The sequence below is a fragment of the Brassica napus genome, chromosome A6 (genome assembly GCF_020379485.1).
Source record: "Brassica napus cultivar Da-Ae chromosome A6, Da-Ae, whole genome shotgun sequence".
Lineage (NCBI taxonomy): Eukaryota > Viridiplantae > Streptophyta > Magnoliopsida > Brassicales > Brassicaceae > Brassica > Brassica napus.
The window spans coordinates 23,578,423-23,601,657 of NC_063439.1; the positions used below are offsets into that span (position 1 = coordinate 23,578,423).

The following is a 23,235-nucleotide window of genomic DNA, read 5'->3' on the forward strand; positions in this document are numbered from 1 at the left end:
GGAAAAGAGGTGGCCTGAAAGCATGTTGTACGATATATCCAGCCCGGATAATCGGTTAAGAGCTGAGATCCTCGCCGGGATGAAGCCATCTAATGAGTTCCAGCTCAAGTTTAAGGCAATGTCTAGATTTTCAGTGTCAAAGAGTTCTTCAGGTATGGTTCCAAGAGATGTTGTTACTGCTGAGATCAAGAAGCTGAAGATTCGTGCATGACCAAGAGATGTTGTTACTGCTGAGATCAAGAATGTGGTTTTGCATAATAGTTTGTGTCAATACAGTCAGGATTGTAAGATGGTTTGTTTGTATTCGAGACCTGAGCCAAGCGTTCAAGATTCTTCCTCGTTTCAAGAGTAAAACTCCGTGTATTACTACACTAATGCCTATCAATTTGCCAAAAGATAAAGATTTTTTTTGTGACCGATGTTTATACTATCAAGGTAATTGTAAATTTTAGGTTAACTAGATGTTTGGTGTCAAAGCTGTTGTTGACTCCTCCATCTCTTGATCTTCGTTAAACCAAATGATAAAATCATGTTCAATGATCACTATCAAAGCATTTTCATACAAAAAAAGGGAGACATTGAAGAAAATATGGTTCGACATACAGAATGTATTTCAAACTTAGCATTACAGCGAGTGAGCATGGAATAGATAAACGGAATATCGCAGACAAGAAGTAAACTTTATACATCAACACAAACAAAAACGACTTATATATATGCCATCACACAATGAACAGTGGGTACTGATTCTGAGTAGGTTCCCCTGAAAACCAAATAATAAAAAGGTTAGATAGTTGAGACTTTCACACTAAACTTCAGAGGATCGATACATAACCAACAAAACGAACAATATGGAACATTATACCAAAAGTATATACCTGAGACGTTTTATTCTCCTTATTATTAGTTGAGTTGAACACTAGGAATGTGTTGGACTTTGTAGTAACTTTCCCCACCTGATTCCAATTTCTCATTCCACTCCTTGTTCATACCTAAAATTTCCAGTTCCTTTAAAGAGATTATATACTTCAGCCCTTCCGGTATCTCCTTCAACTTGCCACAAACTCCTATATACAAAGTATGAAGACATGGCATCGACCCTTCTTCGATTTCCCACTCTTCCAATTCGTTTAGAAACATTAAACTTATCTTATGTAATTGAGGGAATCCACCTTTTGAACACACCATTTTCCTCCCCGCGAAAGCACCGGAGCTTAATTTAACAGACTGTAAATGAAGCAACTTTTCCAGAATCGGTAGTGGGTCCTCCTCCATTCTGCATTTAGTTAGAGATATGCGTGCAAGTTTGGGAGGGAATCGAGAGTGCTCAGGAAGCCTTGGTATATGCATCGACATCTCCAAATCCCTTAGATGAATGAAATTCCAAATGAAATCCACATCAGGAGCCACATCGGATTGGTTGAAAACCAACTTAAGCTTCTCCAGGTTTCTTAATTCACGGAGAGATGACGCTAGAATTTCACAAGTATACTTGCCTTCGAGAAATACGTATAGAGTCCTGAGCCTAGTCATACCGCTGAGGTCTGTGATGCTACAATTTCTCGAATAGAACCCCCACAAAAACTCCAGGTTCACTAGATTACCCAATTCCAGCTTTGTTTTATTTTTCATATAAAAGGGTAGCCACAGGAACCTCAACTCGACCATCTCTTTAAAGATATTTGGCACGTAAACATCCCCACTGGAGGATAAGTCCAAATAGAGTAGAAGCTTTAAATTCCGTAGAGAAGATGGTAGAGGAGATCCCAAAGTCACGTTTAAGCTCAAAAGTCTCAAATGAATGAGATTGCCAATGCTGGAAGGTATTCTCCCTACTTCAATGGCAGCTCCACTATCTGATTGTAAACTCAGATCTAGCACCCTAAGTAACTGTAAATTTCGGAATCCTTGAGCTGACTGCTTCCACAAGTTGCTGTCGAGTCCAAAACCCAAAACAGATCTAGCTTTTTTATTGCTTTTACGTCCCAGCAAATTAAGTGCATTGCCACCATGAACTACGAGTCTGCGAGATTCACGAGTATGAGCATTGACAGTTGAAGTGGAAGTAGGGGCTTTGATGACTTGAAGAAAATTCTCTTCTTTGGCCTTAGATAAACATACTTCTCTCATCATGTCATGCATTTGACAATAATCCCATCTCCAACTCATAATGTTTTTTTCTACAATAACCATATTTCTCTTTATTAACTCTTCCAAGTATTCTTCTCCACTTTCTTGAATGGTTGGTCCATCGCAACTTGACGTTATTATTCCTTCTGCTGCCCATAAATAATACAGTCTATCGACTTCTATCTTGTAATCTTCAGGGAAATAAGCTAGGCAAAGGAAGCAATGCTTCAAATGCATTGGCAAATCTTCATAGCTCAGAGACAATACTCGGTAAACCGAATCTTGTTTGTTGTCATCTGAGCGAATGATCTGAGTTTGAATATTGTCATATACTCTTTTCCAGTCTTCAACCGTATACTTCTTGTTAGCTAACAAGCCTCCCAGCACTTTAACAGCTAACGGTAGTCCTCCACAATATTTAACCATTTTTTTACCCATAGCTTCCAGTTCTTTATCAACAATAAATTCTGCAAAAAAAAAAGCATATATTATAAGATAATAGCCATGAACCATATATGTACATCCCTGAACTACTCCACAAGATTTTTGATAATAGGAGGTAAGAGATATCACATTATGTGTCGTAACGGATTAATAAGATTCTTATATATAAACGTACCAGTTTTGTCTCTTCTCGATAAGGCTATCTGCTCACATAGCTCCCAACTTTCCTCGGGAGTAAGGATTGTTGGTGTAAAGGCAAAACATGTTGGGTCTGCATGTAAACCAACACCTTCATCGCGAGAAGTAAGAATCATTTTCCAACCTGCAAATTGTATTTATATTTTATGTCAGGGATTAAAAACGCATTTATGAAATTGCTAAGGGAAGCACTCAAGTAATGTATGTACAAATTAAAGAGCTCGCCTCTTTCTTGGGGGAAAGCGTCTTTTACTCTATCCCAGTCTTCTTTTTTCCATACATCATCTAAGACAATTAAATGTCTAGGTGTTCGTGTTCCCAACAATAGAAAGAGCTTAGCCTGGAGCTCATTCTCATCCATCTGTTTGACGTCCTCATCAATTGTGATAAGATCTTTCAAGATCTTTTGCCAAATATCCTTCCGCTGAAACTCTTTTGAAACACATACCCATGCGAATCCATCAAAATGACGTCGAACAATGTCATGATGAAAAACTTGTCTCGCCAGCGTGGTTTTACCAATACCACCCATCCCTGATATGGAAACCACTTGAATGTTATCTTTTTTCACCAAATGACCAACCAATTCTTCAACACTCTCTTCCACCCCAACAAGGCCCTTTTCAGAACTCTTCGGAAATGTTTGTCGGATCTCCCTTTGCACCCTTTGTCTCTCTTTTAGAGACAGTGAACGGCCATCGCTCATGATTTCTTTTATTCCAAAATTCTGCATCTCCGCAACAACCTCAGACAGTCTCTTAGTTATGCCTTCAATGCCTATAGAAACATTTCGGCGATTCACTAAGAAACAAGAAAGTCTTTTCAGACGCCTCTTGATCCCTTTTTCGCCACCACTAGATTCTTTCAAAACAAAGGATTCGATTATATCTTCAGCATCATAAACAATGTCTTTGACATCTTCCAAGAAGTTTCTCACTACTTCATTCTCATGTTTCTTGGCATCTGCATCTTTCAACAATGACTGTAACTTTCTCATCTGACGTTCTAGATCAGCAACATGCTCATGCACTCCCTGTAATCGCTCAGATTCTCGACTCAGGAGGTCCCAGAGTTTCTCCACTCCAAACGCCACAACTCCCTCAGCCAGCACTGACACAACTATCTCAGCCATCGATTTCCTGTTCCACCGTCAACACATAAGCCAACAAAATAATACAAAATCTGTCAGAGGAACTTTTTTTCTTAACTTATTTTTAATGAAATAATTTTATTTTATTTTTAAATCTGATTCGACCATAATAGAGGGCAAAAGACAGATCGAAGCAAGTTAAGTCGACAAATATGATGTAGAAAAACGTGATATACCTTTTATGAAACAGATCTGCAACTCGGTTCTATCTGATTTACCTTTCAGCGACGTTCTTTGGAAGAAGAGATATGAGTTGCAATGAAAGAGCAAGTCAACTTTTGCAGTCGCTTCTATCTGTAATAATGCATGTGGAAGCTGAGTGAAGCAGGATTTTGTGGCGTGTTGGAGAAATTGAGTCAATCCCAAGTAAGAGCTATTGTGACACAAAGAACATGTGTTTTAACTTGACAGGAAGGATGACAGGTGAAATCTGATAGAAAAAATCAGTGTCGTAGAAATCAAATGGTTTCTGGTTCTAAAGATTTAAAGGACCTAAATCTAAAGAAGATGGATAAGCTGGGTATAGGGAAGCTCACACGTGGATACTCAAGGTTTAATGTCTTCATAGGAGGTCTCGTATCAGTATTTATGTGTCTGCCTTTTGTAAGTTGTGGAATTTCTGTCTACAATAGAGGTGAGACTAATGCAGTTGAGAATGGTGAAGACATGGTTGATAGCAGGAGGCATGAGTTCTGATATGGTCAAGCCAGAAAAAATATATTGTTGTGTATTGAGTTGAGTCTAAGGCTATAAGAGTTTAACAGCTTGTCATAAGTTGATATGACTTAGACATTTCAGTGTCTGATCACTTTGGTGGATCAATGCCAAAAGTGGAAGCTTCGTTCAGATTAGAGTTATTGTGATCTTCTTGTACAAAGAACTAGTTTGAAGGACTGTGGTATAAAAGTTTGTGTCCAGTCTCTGACAAAATTTCAAGGAATGAACCATGTATATACAGTCAAAGTCTTAAGACTGATAGAAGATCCACGTAAAGAGAAGTGAAGCTGAGGTTAAAGTCGCGTGAGTGTGTCTCTTAAATGGTTATTGTTCCAGGTGGAGCAATTGGTATTACAGAGAGCGAAATACATTCAGAATGGGTTTGTTTCCGAGGTGGAACTATATTTTCAGAAGGAGTCTTGCCTTCTCAGAACGTTGAACATCAAAGGAGGATCTGATGGAGTTTAAGAGGCTGCATATGTTTGAGTATGTGAAGTTTTCTCAGGGTTATCTTGCAGTGGGCTGAGCCTTGGTTGTCTGTCCAAAGTCTTCGTGATATTGGGTGTCATGCAGCATGTCCTGTTGGTATAAACAGCAGTGCACAGAGGTTCATGTTGGCTGTATTAGAAGAAAAGTCAAAAAAAATTTCTTCTGGCCTGGAGTGAAGATTGATGAAGAATCAGTCGGAGTTTTGCAAAAATCAGAATATGATCAGGAAGTCTCTAAATTTAATGGAAGTAAGATCAGTGAAACACAGAAGGCTGCATAAAGTTGTCTATTTGCAGCAGGAGGAAGTCAGCAGTAATCTTCTCAGAAGAAATACACTTACAGGTTGATCAAGTGTGGAAGCTCAATGTAAAGGATGCTAGAGGAAAGAGTTGGTTCAAGTCTGCGAAAAGCAGGAGGCAAAGAAGCAAAGATTTTGATGGATTATGCACACTGTTGAATGTGTTGCAGGTCTGTTACTGTTGAAGACACACATCATGAGCTCGAGTTTGATGTGGAAGAAGCTGTAGAGAATATCTCAGGAGCATCACATGTTCTGTTGATGAGATATATGGTTAAAACGTACAAGGGGTGAACTACAAGCTACTGGTACTGGTCTGTTTGCTCAGGGAATTGGACAAGGAACTTATATCGAAGGTATTCACAACTAGGTGGAGCTGTGAGGCGTGATCTGTTGACATCCAACAGCGGTACAAGTTGGTTTTAAGGCTTAGTTGGCTAGACAGATGGATGTAATTACAAAAATGCATTGCTTACTAACCTAAAGGTTTTGTTGAGATTGTTTTGCAGGTTTGAATCGAAGATTGGTTCATGATGGGAACATGTATGTTTCTGGTTTTTGCATATGATTCATGAGTAATTTGATTTTAAACTCAGTGCACGAGGTGAATCAAATGAGTCGACAAGAGGAATCAGGTTTGCATAGATATAAAGGCTATATATAATTGCTGAAACAGTTTTATGGTGTTTGATAGAAACCATGATGAAATCTGTGTGATTGTTGAACTCCTAAGTGCTAGCTTTTAGAGTTGTCTCTTGGTTTAACAATTTCTAAATTCATTAGTCTTGTTAATGAGATATTCTTGAATGGTTTCTCAGGTATATCAAAGATCGATAGGGGATCAATGGAGAGTATTAGCTTAACACCAGTTTGTGTGAAAGCTGGTTATGATACTCAAAGGGGCATTAGAATGCCAAGAGTCTTCTAGAAGCAGTGTGGTTTACACAGCTGAAGTATCCTTAGCATTATGTCTGGTTCATTGATTATTAATTAAGATGATTAAATTTGTTTAAGTGGTTGCTGTACATAAGGTTTCTTATGCAGGTCACTGGAGATGGATATTTACCAAGTTTGGAGCTGGAACTTCACAGTTCTAAGGCAGTTCACAGTGAAAAAGAGAGATGTGAGAGACGGCATTCGCTTAAGTATCTTGGGTTCTCTTGGGTTTTTATTCTCTTAACTTCTTCTTGTAAGGTTGATTGGATTGTAACCAACGGTGATTGAGCTCCGTGTACAGCCACGATGCGGTCGATCAGATTAAAAAGGTCAACTCGTTTGTGTTCTTTGATAGAAGCTAAGTCATTGATTCTTGAAGTGATCGGATTCTTTGAAGCTCTTGTGTTCTTCTTGTAAGGTTGATCGGATTGTAACCAACGGTGATTGAGCTCCGTGTACAGCCACACCGCGGTCGATCAGATTAAAAAGGTCAACTCGTTTGTGTTCTTTGATAGAAGCTAAGTCATGGATTATTGAAGTCATGGATTCTTGAAGTGATCGGATTCTTTGAAGCTCTTGTGTTCTTCTTGTAAGGTTGATCGGATTGTAACCAACGGTGATTGAGCTCCGTGTACAGCCACACTGTGGTCGATCAGATTAAAAAGGTCAACTCGTTTGTGTTCTTGATAGAAGCTAAGTCATGGATTCTTGAAGTCATGGATTCTTGAAGTGATCGGATTCTTTGAAGCTCTTGTGTTCTTCTTGTAAGGTTGATCGGATTGTAACCAACAGTGATTGAGCTCCATGTACAGCCACACCGCGGTCGATCAGATTAAAAAGGCCAACTCGTTTGTGTTCTTTGATAGAAGCTAAGTCATGGATTCTTGAAGTCATGGATTCTTGAAGTGATCGGATTCTTTGAAGCTCTTGTGTTCTTCTTGTAAGGTTGATCGGATTGTAACCAACGGTGATTGAGCTCCGTGTACAGCCACGCCACGGTCGATCAGAATAAAAAGGTCAACTCGTTTGTGTTCTTTGATAGAAGCTAAGACATGAATTCTTGAAAGTCATGGATTCTTGAAGTGATCGGATTCTTTGAAGATCTTGTGTTCTTCTTGTAAGGTTAATCGGATTGTAACCAACGGTGATTGAGCTCCATGTACAGCCACGCTGCGGTCGATCAGATTAAAAAGGCCAACTCGTTTGTGTTCTTTGATAGAAGCTAAGTCATGGATTCTTGAAGTCATGGATTCTTGAAGTGATCAGATTCTTTGAAGCTCTTGTGTTCTTTGTTGGGGTCAAAAACGGTTACGACAAATTTAAACATTCAAAACGTTCGAGGAAGAAAATAAGAGTTTCTCCGAAGAGTACTTTTCGAAATAGATTCTTCCTTACGAAAAAACTTGGCGGAAGAAAGAATCGAGACGTCCGACGAAAGCTCGAAACAGGTCGTTACGTAGCGACCGAGCGATCGTCCCGCTCGGTCGCTACGTAGCGACCGAGCTCAGCCAAGCTCGGTCGCTACGTAGCGACCGAGCGATCGTCCCGCTCGGTCGCTACGTAGCGACCGAGCTCGAGCCAAAGCTCGGTCGCTACGTAGCGACCGAGCGATCGTCCCGCTCGGTCGCTACGTAGCGACCGAGCTCAGCCAAGCTCGGTCGCTACGTAGCGACCGAGCGATCGTCCCGCTCGGTCGCTACGTAGCGACCGAGCTCAGCCAAGCTCGGTCGCTACGTAGCGACCGAGCGATCGTCCCGCTCGGTCGCTACGTAGCGACCGAGCTCAAGCCGAAGCTCGGTCGCTACGTAGCGACCGAGCACTCGTTCCGCTCGGTCGCTACATAGCGACCGGGCTCGAGCCAAAGATCGGTCGCTGTATAGCGATTGAACCTTTCCGAACATTGATACGACACCAGTCCTTGCATTCTCGTCAAACCTTCAATGCTATCTCCCGAAGACCGTAGCAAGCTCAGTTTATGTTTCCCGCTACTCTAATTCATCGATCAAACTTCGCGGATTAGAAACCGCGGAAAACTCGTAGTAAACGTGTCGAGTCGGAAGACGGCCTAAAGGGGACCTAAAACACGACTCGAGGCCCATCCTACGATTTTTCCTAACCAAAAGCCCGTGAACCACAGCATGGTTCGCGCTTGGCCCGCGAGGAAGGATAAATGTCAAGTTTCCGCGGATAAATACGGAAGTTTTGAAGATAATTGTGAAGATCGGGAAAAATGGAATATCTCCATTTTTATGCTATGACGGCTTAAGGGCAGAAGAGTAAAAGCGTAAACCGACCTTGGAGCTAGTATATAAGGAGTCCTAGGCGAGGAGCAGAGAAGAGACTTTTTCAGAGCAAACTTAGCACTTAGAGCGATTTAGGCAACTTTCCGTTTTTGTTATTTCGAGCTGCGACTCAATTAGGTTTAGCCGTCTTAGGGTTGCTAGAACTAGGAATCTCGCCGACAGCTCTCGAGCCCAGGCTTATACCTTGTTGTAACGCTCATACGCAGATTCGGAATAAGATCTACTTTGCTCTCTTTTCGATTTCTTATTTTTATCGTTGTTATTTTCGTGTTCTGATTGCTTGACGTGTGGTAATTAACAGATATCCGGGTCCTCTGGGAAACTAGGGTTTTCTTAGTTTCCTTATTTAAACGGAAATCGACAGTGCGAATTTCGGTTCCCACAGTTTGGCGCTAGAAGGAGGGGGACTTACGGATCAATCTAACCCGCAAAAACCACTCAACGATCAGGACAGACATGCGAGGTTCGACGTGCGCGAATGTCATCTCATTCAGGGGGGGAGAAACGGTCGATCGAGCCAAACCTCGGAACGATCTCCTTGTTATCGAGTTGACGATTCGAGATATCGACGTCGCTAGAGTACTAATCGATACCGGAAGCTCGGCCGATATCATCTTCAAAGACACTCTTGAAAAGATGGGGATCAGTCAATCCGAGATCGCAAAATGCCCAAGCCCACTGCTAGGGCTTTCGGGGGAAACGACCATGGCCTACGGATCGATTAGACTCGCTGTCAAAGCCGGAACCGTGACAAACATCACAGAGTTTCTAGTCGTCGACCGCCCCGCATCTTACAACGTTATCATGGGGACGCCATGGCTGAACACCATGCGCGCAATCCCATCAACCTACCATCTTTGCCTCAAGTTCCCGACCCCTAACGGAGTCGAGGTAATCTGGGGAAATCCAAGAGTTTCTCAGGTCTGTTTCGCCGCGGAACTAAAACGAAAGAGACCGATCCTCGAAATTACTCCTAAGAAAGCGGAGAAAGAGACCTCCAGCAAAGATACGCGAAGTCAGGATTCAGCGGAATTCTTCTGGCAATCTCGTATCTTCGCAGCTCTAGATGAAAAACGCGAGCCAACTTGTGAACCCGTGGTAACGATCTGTCTCGACGAAGCCTTCCCAGAACGCTGCGTCGAGATCGGAGCCAATCTCCACGAGCCTTTAAAGACAGAACTCATAACCTGTCTAAAAAAGAACCTTAATACTTTCGCGTGGGCTGCGGAAGATATGCCAGGAATCGACATTAACATAACATGTCATGAGCTGAACATCGACCCAACATTCAAACCCGTCAAACAGAAAAGACGGAAGCTGGGACCCGAACGTGCTACCGCAGTAAACGATGAGGTCGAAAAACTGCTTAAAGTTGGGTCGATAACGGAAGTAAGATACCCCGACTGGCTCGCCAACCCCGTAGTAGTCAAAAAGAAAAACGGGAAGTGGCGAGTTTGCGTAGATTTTACCGACCTAAACAAGGCATGTCCAAAGGATAGCTTCCCTCTACCACATATCGATCGATTGGTAGAAGCAACGGCGGGCAACGAACTCCTATCCTTCATGGACGCTTTCTCAGGCTATAATCAAATTAGGATGAATCCCGACGATCGTGAGAAGACTGCGTTCATTACCGATCGCGGAACCTATTGCTATGAGGTAATGCCCTTCGGCCTCAAAAACGCTGGAGCAACTTACCAACGACTCGTGAACCGAATGTTCTCCAAACAACTCGGAAAAACGATGGAAGTTTATATCGACGACATGCTTGTCAAATCCCTCAAAGCAAGGGATCACGTGTCACATCTCGAAGAATGCTTCGCACAACTAAACTCCCATAACATGAAGCTCAACCCGACGAAATGCAGATTCGCCGTGGCATCAGGAGAATTCCTCGGCTACTTGGTCACCAACCGCGGTATCGAAGCAAATCCAAAACAGATCAACGCTCTAATCGAGATGGCTTCGCCGAAGAATAAACGGGAAGTCCAAAGACTGACCGGCAGAATCGCAGCACTTAACCGATTTATCTCACGATCAACAGATAAGTGCCTGCCCTTCTACGACGTCCTGCGAGGAAATAAAAAATTCGAATGGACGGAAGAGTGCGAAAACGCCTTCCAACAGCTGAAGCGTTATTTAGCTACTCCTCCAGTCCTCGCAAAACCCGTGGAAGGAGAGCCTTTGTTCTTGTACATCGCGGTATCGGCAACAGCCGTAAGCGGAGTCCTGATCAGGGAAGAACGCGGGGAGCAGAAACCTATTTTTTACATAAGCAAAACCTTGCTGGATGCCGAATCTAGGTATCCGTTGATGGAAAAATTGGCATGCGCGGTCGTAACATCGGCCCGAAAACTACGACCATATTTCCAATCCCACACGATTGTTATCCTCACGACTTTTCCCTTACGGACAATTTTGCATAGCCCAAGTCAATCAGGCCGATTGGCAAAGTGGGCGGTCGAGTTGAGCGAGTATGACATCGAATACCGACCAAGGACGAGCGCAAAATCACAGGTGCTCGCGGACTTTTTGGTCGAACTTCCAACGGGAGCAATAACCAACGAGGAACCAAATTCCACCTGGCTCCTCCACGTCGACGGATCTTCATCCAAGCAAGGATCGGGTATCGGGATCCGTCTCACATCTCCAACAAGCGAGATCCTGGAACAATCGTTCAGACTGGAATTCCATGCCTCAAACAACGAGGCCGAATACGAAGCATTGATCGCAGGTCTACGTTTGGCTCGCGGCTTAAAAATACGCAATCTCCACGCTTACTGCGACTCCCAGTTAGTGGCCAGTCAATTCAGCGGAGAATATGAAGCCAGAGACGAACGGATGGACGCGTACCTCAAACTGGTCCAAGGTCTAGCTCAAGACTTCGACTGTTTCGCCCTTACCCGGATCCCCCGTTCCGAGAATGTCCAGGCGGACGCCCTCGCGGCCTTAGCATCAAGTTCCGATCCAGGACTCAAAAGGGTAATTCCGGTCGAGTTCATCGAACATCCGAGTATCGGACCCCCAGTCATTGTCAATCTCATAGAGGGTCAAGACGACGAGGAAGAAGAGATTACGATACCACCACCATCGGAGCAATCCGATTACGGTTGTGATACCCCATGGCTTCAGACGATTCGAGACTACATTATCGACGGGCAACTGCCCGCCGAAAAATGGTCAGCTCGCAAGATCCGAACACAGGCCGCACGCTACGTAACAGTGGACGGCGAAATCTACAAGTGGAGATTCTCCGGACCGCTCCTGACGTGCCTGGAAGGAGAAAAGGCGAGGAAAGTAATGGAGGAAATACATTCCGGCTCATGCGGCAACCATTCCGGCGGAAGATCACTAGCCGTGAAAATCAAACGCCACGGGTACTATTGGCCAACAATGATCGGAGATTGCGAAAAATTCGCACGAAAATGCGAAAAATGCCAAAGGCATGCGCCAACTATCCGACAACCCGCCGAAGTTCTTTCCTCCATCACGTCGCCTTATCCCTTTATGCGCTGGGCCATGGATATTGTCGGACCTCTGCATAATTCAAAGCAAAAGCGTTTCCTTCTAGTCCTTACCGATTTCTTCTCAAAATGGGTAGAGGCGGACTCGTACGCGAGTATAAAAGACGTCCAAGTCGAGAATTTCGTATGGAAAAACATCATCTGTAGGCATGGAGTTCCTTACGAAATCGTAACCGATAACGGGTCTCAATTTATTTCCACCCGATTCGAGGCATTCTGCGAAAAGTGGAAGATACGACTCAACAAGTCAACTCCCAGATATCCGCAGTGCAACGGACAGGCTGAAACAATCAACAAGACCATTCTCGACGGACTGAAGAAACGCTTGGAGGCCAAAAAAGGTAGATGGGCCGACGAACTCGAGGGAGTCCTCTGGTCTCACCGTACCACCCCAAGGCGAGCAACGGGAGAAACTCCCTTCGCCTTGGTATACGGCGCGGAGTGCATGATTCCCGCAGAAGTAGAATTTCCCGGTGTTCGAAGAAGGTTCTTACCCGAACGAGAGGAACTCAACAATGCTATGCTCTTGGACGATCTCGACCTCATTAACGAACGCCGGGATCGAGCGCTCATCCGAATTCAAAACTACCAGCACGCCGCTGCGAGATACTATAACTCCAACGTACGGAACCGAAGGTTCAATCAGGGAGATCTGGTCCTTCGCAAAGTCTTCCAAAACACCGCTGAACGAAACGCGGGAAAACTCGGAGCAAACTGGGAAGGTCCCTATAAAATCGAAAAAGTCGTCCGACCAGGTTCTTACGAAATAGCCAACATGCAGGGCATAAAAATCCCTAGAACCTGGAATGCGATGCATCTCAAAAAATACTATCACTAAACGAACCAACTCGCAATCACTGAACTACGAGACGGCTTGATCTCCGCAAGGAGTACGTAGGCAGTTTGCCGAAAGGCAAATTCAGCTGTCCTCCCTTATTAAAAAGGGGGGGAGTGGGTACGTATACTCGTATACTCCCAAAAAATCGAAAAACTTCTTACCGCACTTTTGGTGTTTTCGACTTATCAAAACATCCTCACCCGCGAAATCGCAACGAGGTCTTCGGAAATTGGTCGGCCGCTTGGGAGAATCGAACCTTTAGCATCGCGAGACGTCGCAAAAGATGCCTCAAAATTGATTTCTTCCGAGCAAACGAAATCTCCGCAAAAAGACACATATATGCACACATTAACATTTATTTTGCGCAAATTAATCAAAACAACGGCACACGCCACCAAGTCCGATGCTGATCACATCGAACTCACAAACGTCCTAAACAGACATAGCCATCTCATGGAGATGACTCTCTTACATCCGACACAAGGATAATAGCGCTATAAAAGAAATCCGAAATTTTGGTCTAGCACTTCCGGTCTCCGGAGAGATGCTCGATTCGTATCAAACAAGTCGTATAAGCCGAGAACTTTTCGCGGACTTTACATCGATACGAATCAGGAAGAAATCGCGACAGGAAAAACGATAGCCGGTTAGTCACCGCACAATCCTTAAACCGAAAGTAAACCTAGGTCTTGCCCTAAACCCAGCGCACTGGTCTCTAACATCTCAAAGGCATGATATCAAAAGATAAGAGATTCTTAAACCACGCCTCTATGTTTACGTTCGATACCTTCAGCGCCCCCGCAGAGTTCACATCTCGCGGAAGAACTCTCGAAACAGGTCTCGAATAAAACATTTCACAATCGAAGAAGGATATGAGACGACAACTCATCACCTTCCTCCCCACTATTCACAAATTCATAAAAAACGTTATCCGATTATCATACCATAAAGCCGCGGAGCGGCAGGGATTCAAAGCCACACACGGCCAGTCCCGAAATACAAACAAGGCCGTTCAAGGCCGAAGCATAAAGACATAAAAAAAAAAAAAATCTCTCGCAAGAGATCTAACCCAAGTCACCCTCAGAACTTACGCTCCCTCTTCACCCGCCGCCTCGTCCGAGCCTGGAGCCACGTCGCTTCCGTTCTCTCCGACCATCGGATCTTTCCCCTCTGGGTCTTCTGGACACGTCGGAAGGAAGCAAGCGGATTTTAGGTCGGCCAGGATGAGATCGAAATCGCCATCCTCGGCCGCCATATCTCCCTTGCAGCCGGACAGTCGGGCCTCTTCGGCCTCCAAGGTCGGGGGAGTCTCACTTTGGAGCGACCGAACCACGGCCATCCCGCCCTCAATCGTCGCCAAAGCGAAATCCCTGCACCGGATACGCTCGAGGGAACCCAGGGAAGCAGAAATCTTCGCCAAGCGAGCCTGAAACTCCGCACGAAGGGCATCCGTAGCCTCTTGGATCCCGCGGCGCGCTAGTCCAGCGTCACTCTCGATCTGACGCTGGAGTCGACGCACCTCCGAGGATTTGGCCTTCCTGGTTTTCTTTTCCTTAAGCAAGGAACTCGCCGTCTTCCCGAGGTCCCTCTCAAGCTCTCCTATCGCAACCTCGAGCTTCGACACTTTCGCAGAGTGAGAGTCCTCGACAGCCGTCAACATAGCCTCGGTTTCGGACCATCTGCCCTGAAGCTCCACCAACTCCCCGGAAAGACGACTGGTCTCAGAACCACATTCGCTGATCATCCCATCGATCAACGATATGAACTGCGAACAAAAAAATTCTTAAGACTAAGTCCATGAAAAGAATGCACGACAGACGATCGAGAATTCAAACAAAAAAAACCTTTCCGCGAAGTCCCGACGCTAGGCTCGACCCACCTCGCTGCGAAGTCTCCCCGTCACCGCTCTTGGCCAGTTTCCTCTTCCGACTCTTAGGCTGAGTAGCCTGGACAGCGCTAGGAGCACGCAATGCCAGAACGATTTCTTTTCTGGCTGGAGGCGGAGGCATAGAGTCAGCGGCCTTCTCTTTGTCCTCGACGAGGATCGGAGTCGTGGAAGATCCCGCAGGTAGGACTTGCGGGGGAAGAGCCGCGAAGCCGGTCCCGTGACACGGGGCAACGACCTGCGCGGAGGAAGACGGGAACTCGGAGCCAGTCTGAGCCAATTCTTTCTCGGCTTGGCGACGAACTAGTTTCTCTCGGAAAGAAAGATGACCGGCAACACAAGCCGGCACTTCCGCCGGAGAAGTTGGAACCGGAGCCAGAGAGGTGGCCTCACCCATCTCGACGTCGGAATCCTTCTTATCACCTTGGGAGGAAGACATGTTGAAAGGAAAGTTATGAAACTAGGGAGGTTTTGAAGAAAATGAAGGAGGAAAGGTGTGAAGAGAATGAATGACAAGAGCTCACTACTTATAGAAGTATGGGTTCGGAATGTCGCCTCGACAACTTTTTTCCGCGAAGTTTTAACTGTAAATTTCGTCCAATACACTTAACCTTGTCAAAGTCATCTATCCGCCCGCTAGAGTCACAACTCTAACGGGCTGGGGGGCTAACTGTTGGGGTCAAAAACGGTTACGACAAATTTAACATTCAAAACGTTCGAGGAAGAAAATAAGAGTTTCTCCGAAGAGTACTTTTCGAAATAGATTCTTCCTTACGAAAAAGCTTGGCGGAAGAAAGAATCGAGACGTCCGACGAAAGCTCGAAACAGGTCGTTACGTAGCGACCGAGCGATCGTCCCGCTCGGTCGCTACGTAGCGACCGAGCTCGAGCCAAAGCTCGGTCGCTACGTAGCGACCGAGCGATCGTCCCGCTCGGTCGCTACGTAGCGACCGAGCTCAGCCAAGCTCGGTCGCTACGTAGCGACCGAGCGATCGTCCCGCTCGGTCGCTACGTAGCGACCGAGCGATCGTCCCGCTCGGTCGCTACGTAGCGACCGAGCTCGCCAAGCTCGGTCGCTACGTAGCGACCGAGCGATCGTCCCGCTCGGTCGCTACGTAGCGACCGAGCTCGAGCCAAAGCTCGGTCGCTACGTAGCGACCGAGCGATCGTCCCGCTCGGTCGCTACGTAGCGACCGAGCTCAGCCAAGCTCGGTCGCTACGTAGCGACCGAGCGATCGTCCCGCTCGGTCGCTACGTAGCGACCGAGCTCGGGCCAAAAGCTCGGTCGCTACGCAGCGACTGGGCGATCGTCCCGCTCGGTCGCTACGTAGCGACCGAGCTCAAGCCGAAGCTCGGTCGCTACGTAGCGACCGAGCACTCGTTCCGCTCGGTCGCTACATAGCGACCGGGCTCGAGCCAAAGATCGGTCGCTGTATAGCGATTGAAACTTTCCGAACATTGATACGACACCAGTCCTTGCATTCTCGTCAAACCTTCAATGCTATCTCCCGAAGACCGTAGCAAGCTCAGTTTATGTTTCCCGCTACTCTAATTCATCGATCAAACTTCGCGGATTAGAAACCGCGGAAAACTCGTAGTAAACGTGTCGAGTCGGAAGACGGCCCAAAGGGGACCTAAAACACGACTCGAGGCCCATCCTACGATTTTTCCTAACCAAAAGCCCGTGAACCACAGCATGGTTCGCGCTTGGCCCGCGAGGAAGGATAAATGTCAAGTTTCCGCGGATAAATACGGAAGTTTTGAAGATAATTGTGAAGATTGGGAAAAATGGAATATCTCCATTTTTATGCTATGACGGCTTAAGGGCAGAAGAGTAAAAGCGTAAACCGACCTTGGAGCTAGTATATAAGGAGTCCTAGGCGAGGAGCAGAGAAGAGACTTTTTCAGAGCAAACTTAGCACTTAGAGCGATTTAGGCAACTTTCCGTTTTTGTTATTTCGAGCTGCGACTCAATTAGGTTTAGCCGTCTTAGGGTTGCTAGAACTAGGAATCTCGCCGACAGCTCTCGAGCCCAGGCTTATACCTTGTTGTAACGCTCATACGCAGATTCGGAAATAAGATCTACTTTGCTCTCTTTTCGATTTCTTATTTTTATCGTTGTTATTTTCGTGTTCTGATTGCTTGACGTGTGGTAATTAACAGATATCCGGGTCCTCTGGGAAACTAGGGTTTTCTTAGTTTCCTTATTTAAACGGAAATCGACAGTGCGAATTTCGGTTCCCACATTCTTCTTGTAAGGTTGATCGGATTGTAACCAACGGTGATTGAGCTCCGTGTACAGCCACGCCACAGTCGATCAGATTAAAAAGGTCAACTCGTTTGTGTTCTTTGATAGAAGCTAAGTCATGGATTATTGAAGTCATGGATTCTTGAAGTGATCGGATTCTTTGAAGCAAGGTTGATCGGATTGTAACCAACGGTGATTGAGCTCCGTGTACAGCCACGCTGTGGTCGATCAGATTAAAAAGGTCAACTCGTTTGTGTTCTTTGATAGAAGCTAAGTCATGGATTCTTGAAGTCATGGATTCTTGAAGTGATCGGATTCTTTGAAGCTCTTGTGTTCTTCTTGTAAGGTTGATCGGATTGTAACCAACAGTGATTGAGCTCCATGTACAGCCACACCGCGGTCGATCAGATTAAAAAGGCCAACTCGCTTGTGTTCTTTGATAGAAGCTAAGTCATGGATTCTTGAAGTCATGGATTCTTGAAGTGATCGGATTCTTTAAAGCTCTTGTGTTCTTCTTGTAAGGTTGATCGGATTGTAACCAACGGTGATTGAGCTCCGTGTACAGCCACGCCACGGTCGATCAGATTAAAAAGGTCAACTCGTTTGTGTTCTTTGATAGAAGCTAAGACATGGATTCTTGAAAGTCATGGATTCTTGAAGTGATCGGAATATTTGAAGCTCTTGTGTTCTTCTTGTAAGGTTGATCGGATTGTAACCAACGGTGATTGAGCTCCATGTACAGCCACGCTGCGGTCGATCAGATTAAAAAGGTCAACTCGTTTGTGTTCTTTGATAGAAGCTAAGTCATGGATTATTGAAGTCATGGATTCTTGAAGTGATCGGATTCTTTGAAGCTCTTGTGTTCTTCTTGTAAGGTTGATCGGATTGTAACCAACGGTGATTGAGCTCCGTGTAAAGCCACACCACGGTCGATCAGATTAAAAAGGTCAACTCGTTTGTGTTCTTTGATAGAAGCTAAGTCATGGATTCTTGAAGTCATGGATTCTTGAAGTGATCGGATTCTTTGAAGCTCTTTTGTTCTTCTTGTAAGGTTGATCGGATTGTAACCAACGGTGAGTGAGATCCGTGTACAGCCAAGCCATGGTCGATCAGATTAAAAAGGTCAACTCGTTTGTGTTCTTTGATAGAAGCTAAGTCATGGATTCTTGAAGTCTATGGTGATCAAAGGGGTTTGATTTTCAACATAAACAAACTAATAATAAGATGAGTAAATGCCTCAACTTCGTGAAACAAGATTTCTAATAATCCAAATATGTTTTGTTTTTTTTATCTGATTCGACTACAACAGAGCGCAGAAGACAGATCAAAGCAAGTTACGCAGAAAAAATATGATATAGAAAAACATGATTTACCTTTTATGAAACAGCTCTGAAACTCGCTTTTATCTGATTTACCTTTTCGTTTTAGCGACGTTCTTTGGAAGAAGAGATATGAGTTGCAATGAAAGAGCAAAGTCAACTTATAGACAGTCTATAATGATCTGTTATGACTTATTCTAATTCTAAATAAAATGAATATTTTTTTGTGCACCGAATAAAAAAGATATAGTTTTTTGTACTACAAACTACGAATTATATATTTTTATTACAAGAGTCAGATTCCTATAAAGTTTCTCAATGAGATCAATTCTTTCAAATAGATTTTTTTTTTTAATTTTTTTGTCACAAAAAATAACTTTAGATAAAAAAATGAATGAAATAGCTTTTTAATTTTAAAATTTTTAATTTTAATTTTTAAAAATTTGAAATTATATCCGCAGAACTCTAACCCTTAACAAATACTATCCTAGGAATCCCCTATATATTAAATGAGAAATCACTTTAATGATTTCTGGTGACGTGTCGCTTATAGGTGAAGTTTCAAAAAATTGTTATCATTGATTAGTCGATTGTTTTTAAATTTTATTATTTAAATTAAATCTAAAAATTTAAGGTAAGTCTAAAAACATTTAACATCACTTGCCATATAATCTAAAGAATATTACAAATAACAATTTATGGCAACTAATTCTCGAAATTATAGAAAGATTAATAATGTTTAATTTATTACTTTTAATATCTATAAACTATAAAATATAATGAACGAATTTTTATATAAGATAATTATAATAGTTTTATACTCTACTTGATAAATTGTATTCGAATATAATTATATAATAACTATTTTAAATATTACAAAATCCAAACATGTCTATTAATATGATTTTGAAATTATTTATCGTTGTTTACAAAATAAATTTAACAGAATTTTAAAATTATTTATAAAATGTTATAAATTATTTATAAAAATATAAATCCTACTATATATCAATGTGATTTTTATTACGTGTTAATCATAAATGAACTCTTCAAATTGTTATAATTTGATTGGCCGATAATTTTTAATTTTATTTATTATAATTATATCTAAAAGGAAAGGATAATTCAAATACCACTTTCAAAATATTCTACATAATATTAGAAATAATTATTTATGGTAACTAATTGTTGAAACTATGAAAGTGTAATAATGCAATCAATTTTTTATATATTTATAAATTACATAAAATAATAAACAAAAATGTTTATTTGAATTGATATAATGATTTTATATTCATATAGAAAGAATTATATTTCTATATAAAGTATCATAATAACTATTAATGTCTAATAATTCAATGCATGCTTTATAAATCATTTATAAAATTATAAATACATTTATAAAAATTATTTATATTGGCTTATCAGATGTTTTAAATTATTATAAGAGATTCTAAGTCATTTATAGAAGCTTATACATTAATTTATAAAATGTATTTTGAAAATTTATCCTCCTATTACAATATTTTTGAATTTTTTCATTTTTAATGGTAAAATTCTTCAACTATGTTTACTTAGTGTAGAAACTTCTAAACTAAAGATTTACTGGTACTAATGGTAATTATGACCTTCTAAAGTTTAATTCATTAAATAAAGTTATTTTAGGGCGGTTTTCATTAAATACTTAGTTTGAGGGGTTTTTACCCAAAACAAACTTAGTTGAGGGGTTTTAACGTTAAAATTCCTTATTCTTTCTTTATTATCTATTATTTAAATCCTTATAGTGGGATTTGTTTTATCAAAATCAGTTGCAATCAACTGGCGAGATATCTTATTTCCTAATATCATGCATTTAATATTTAAATATATATATAGCAAAATTTGAGTTACCAAGATTATGTATATATTATAACCAGAATATTTTCAAAAAATTATTAGAAGATATTCTATCTCATAGCTGAATTAAAATTTATTAGAAGATATTATATCTCATAGTTTCTCTTAAAAGTTAGGTCATTTAGAAACTTAAACTAGTTTTCTATATAAATATCACGCCACCCCCATTAGTTTCACGCATCTATCTTTTAAGTCTTCATATGTTTTTGATCGTTCTAATTTAAATTCTACTTTTATGATCTTGCGCAGGTGTATGATAATCAATAAGTAACTCATAGACGGGAACACCATTACTGGTAATTTTATGGGGGATTCTTCTTCTCCGTTTATTTTTGTTCTCTTCCTCTTCATGTTGTATCTCTATCTATATTTTTGCATCAGTAGTGATTCAACTAACAAAAAGAGACGACTCTGTTTATCCAGGAACTGATCATCCCTTTCGAAAACGGTAATTCTTTTTTTATAAAGTTAAATCACTTAGCAAGAATATAATATAAGATGTGTATGCTAATCAAGTGCAATTTATTTATTGTGTGTGATCCTCTTCAGGTACGTCTGAGAGCCAAAGGTAATCTCAAAGCTTTTTAAAAACTTTGAAATTCATTGACGTTGTCCTATCAATTATATAATTTGTTATCTTTTGGGGATTGTTTACATCTTTAAATATTTTTGTTAGAATTACCTCTTTTATGGCTCTAAGCTTAGAGAAGGAAACCGTAAATCATCTCTGCTGTTACAATGAAACCAATGATAATAAATCTCAGGTAATTCAAATCTCTGTTTTATATTTCATGGCTGATTTTTCTATTGGGGTTATGCATAAAATATTTGTTTTTTCTCAATTATATTTTCTGATGTTTTAAGATTGGTTTGAATTGTGATCGTTTGAAGCATAATGCATTCTCAGTACACACTCCATGATAAATACTTCTATGTAAATTGTGTCAATTATGTTAGTGATTTTGCATCTGAGTATTGTGACTGATGTTCCAAGAGAGAAATCATATCATCTCAAACCGAGATTGTTGGGAAAGGTATTTAGTTTATAGATGTAATTGGATAATTGACATCTAAGGGATACATTTTACTAGATAGTACCAAACAGTCCTTTTAAACCTTTTGAACTCTAACTTTTTGAACTAACACAATAATCATGTTTAACCTATAAGCAGTTCAAAGAGTTATGTATCTAAATGATACGTTTTATCAGATATAAATGATACGTTTTATTAGATAGTACCAATCAGTCCTTTTAAACTCAAACAATGCCATGTTCTGAGTTGTACACATTGTATTGACCTTTTTTTTTCCTTGCGGTGTGTATTCAGATAGCAGTAGTGAAGTGCAAATATGAAGTAATATCAACCAAAATTAAGAAAAGTCTTTTAAAAGTAGAGATAATCACATGGGCCTCTCTTGAACATGACAAACAACCAGTAGTTTTGCCAGACCCGAATTTCTTAAAAGGTTTTCTACTTTTTATTTTCTTATTATTTAGTTTCACCTGATGAGAAGTTTGAATCACAGACTCTTGACATTTTAAAATTTATATTATTTGTTTGTGTAATGGTGCAGAGGTTTCAATGAGACCGGCTTATCCTTCTTCCAAGAAAGTAAAGGACTATGACAAGCTAGAAGCTGAAGTGAAGAAGAATAGAAGGATGATAAGCTTGAAGGAGACGCTGCTTTGAACAAGTTCTTCCGTGAGATATATTTGAATTCTGATGAGGATATGAGGAGTGCTAGAACAAATCATTTGTGAGTATCTATCTACAATATTCGTATTTAGTCTTTCTTCTTTCATGGAGATTACAATGTTTTGGCATTTTGATTGACTTTTTTGCAGTTTTGCACAATCAACAGGTGGAATCTATTGGGACAATGCTTTCAATAGACTGGAAAGATGTTGGTGCTAAGAAAATCAAGAAAACTCTTCATGATGATCTGGCGCTCAAGACATGGAAAATATGATCTTATATGATGTGTGGGTTTTACCTTAATCTAGACAGAACTCGAAGCCTTGGTCTTAAGGTCTGGTTTCTCTACTTTATGGACCTAAGGTACTTTGTATTTTCCATAACTCATATTGTTTATACGAAACACTGAAATTTTTAATCTAAACGTTCTAATGTATTCTTTGTTCATATGAACATAGTATAAATATCAATATGTAATATCTAATCTTTCATATTAACCACATACATGTAACACAAGTATTATATAGTTGTAAATATGTAATTATCAATTTAGTATTGATGTTAATACCCGCACATGCGTGCGGGCGGTCACCTAGTTTCTATTTAAATAACTATTTTTGACCCATATCTCCCATGCATTTTGCTAGTTCTATTCGTACCTCGAGATTCGATTTCCGTTTTCGACCAATATGAGAACCCTAAGACCACCACTTTGTACCGTAACAGAGCCAAGCTTACTCCTCCACCTTGCATTGCTTCCTCATGAGACCGTCGAAAGGCAAGCACGCAAGATCTGGAAAACACGTCTCCAAAAACCCTAAAAGCCAACGCTTTTTCACACCATCTCCCGCCGACTCTCATCACTGCTCAGATATGTTTTTAGTAGCTATGACGATAATGGTTTTTGGTAAGGCAAATTTCTTACACCTGAGAATCTGTTGTGAGATATGTTCAGAGAAACCAAGTTTTTTAGACCAGAGGGGGAAAAGAGGTCGCCTGAAAGCAAGTTGTGCGAAATGTCCAGATCCTCGCAGGTATAAAGCCATCTAATGCATTCCAGCTCAAGTTTAAGGCAATGTTTAGATTTTCAATGTCAAAGAGCTCTTCGGGTATGGCTCCAGAGATGTTATTACTACTGAGATCAAGAAGTTTAATATTTGCGCT

At 41.6% G+C, this 23,235-nt stretch overlaps 1 protein-coding gene across 6 annotated transcripts; it reads right to left on the reverse strand.

Annotated features, from left to right (window-relative positions):
* Positions 1-509: 509 nt before the first annotated feature.
* On the reverse strand, positions 510-18,657 carry LOC106348889 (probable disease resistance RPP8-like protein 2). Of its 6 annotated transcripts, none has more exons than XM_048735255.1 (6): positions 18,533-18,625; positions 4,099-4,216; positions 2,998-3,911; positions 2,750-2,896; positions 879-2,597; positions 510-763 (listed from the first exon to the last, which is right to left on the reverse strand). In XM_048735255.1, exons 3-5 carry the CDS (start codon positions 3,902-3,904, stop codon positions 904-906), a joined length of 2,748 nt encoding a protein of 915 aa, XP_048591212.1. In that variant the 5' UTR covers positions 3,905-3,911; positions 4,099-4,216; positions 18,533-18,625; the 3' UTR covers positions 510-763; positions 879-903. The 6 variants fall into 6 exon arrangements, with proteins under 6 accessions (XP_048591212.1, XP_013644168.2, XP_013644169.2 ...); XM_013788714.3 differs by having other exon boundaries at positions 4,141-4,295; positions 18,533-18,618; XM_013788715.3 differs by having other exon boundaries at positions 4,099-4,295; positions 18,533-18,618.
* Between the last annotated feature and the right edge of the window lie 4,578 nt (positions 18,658-23,235).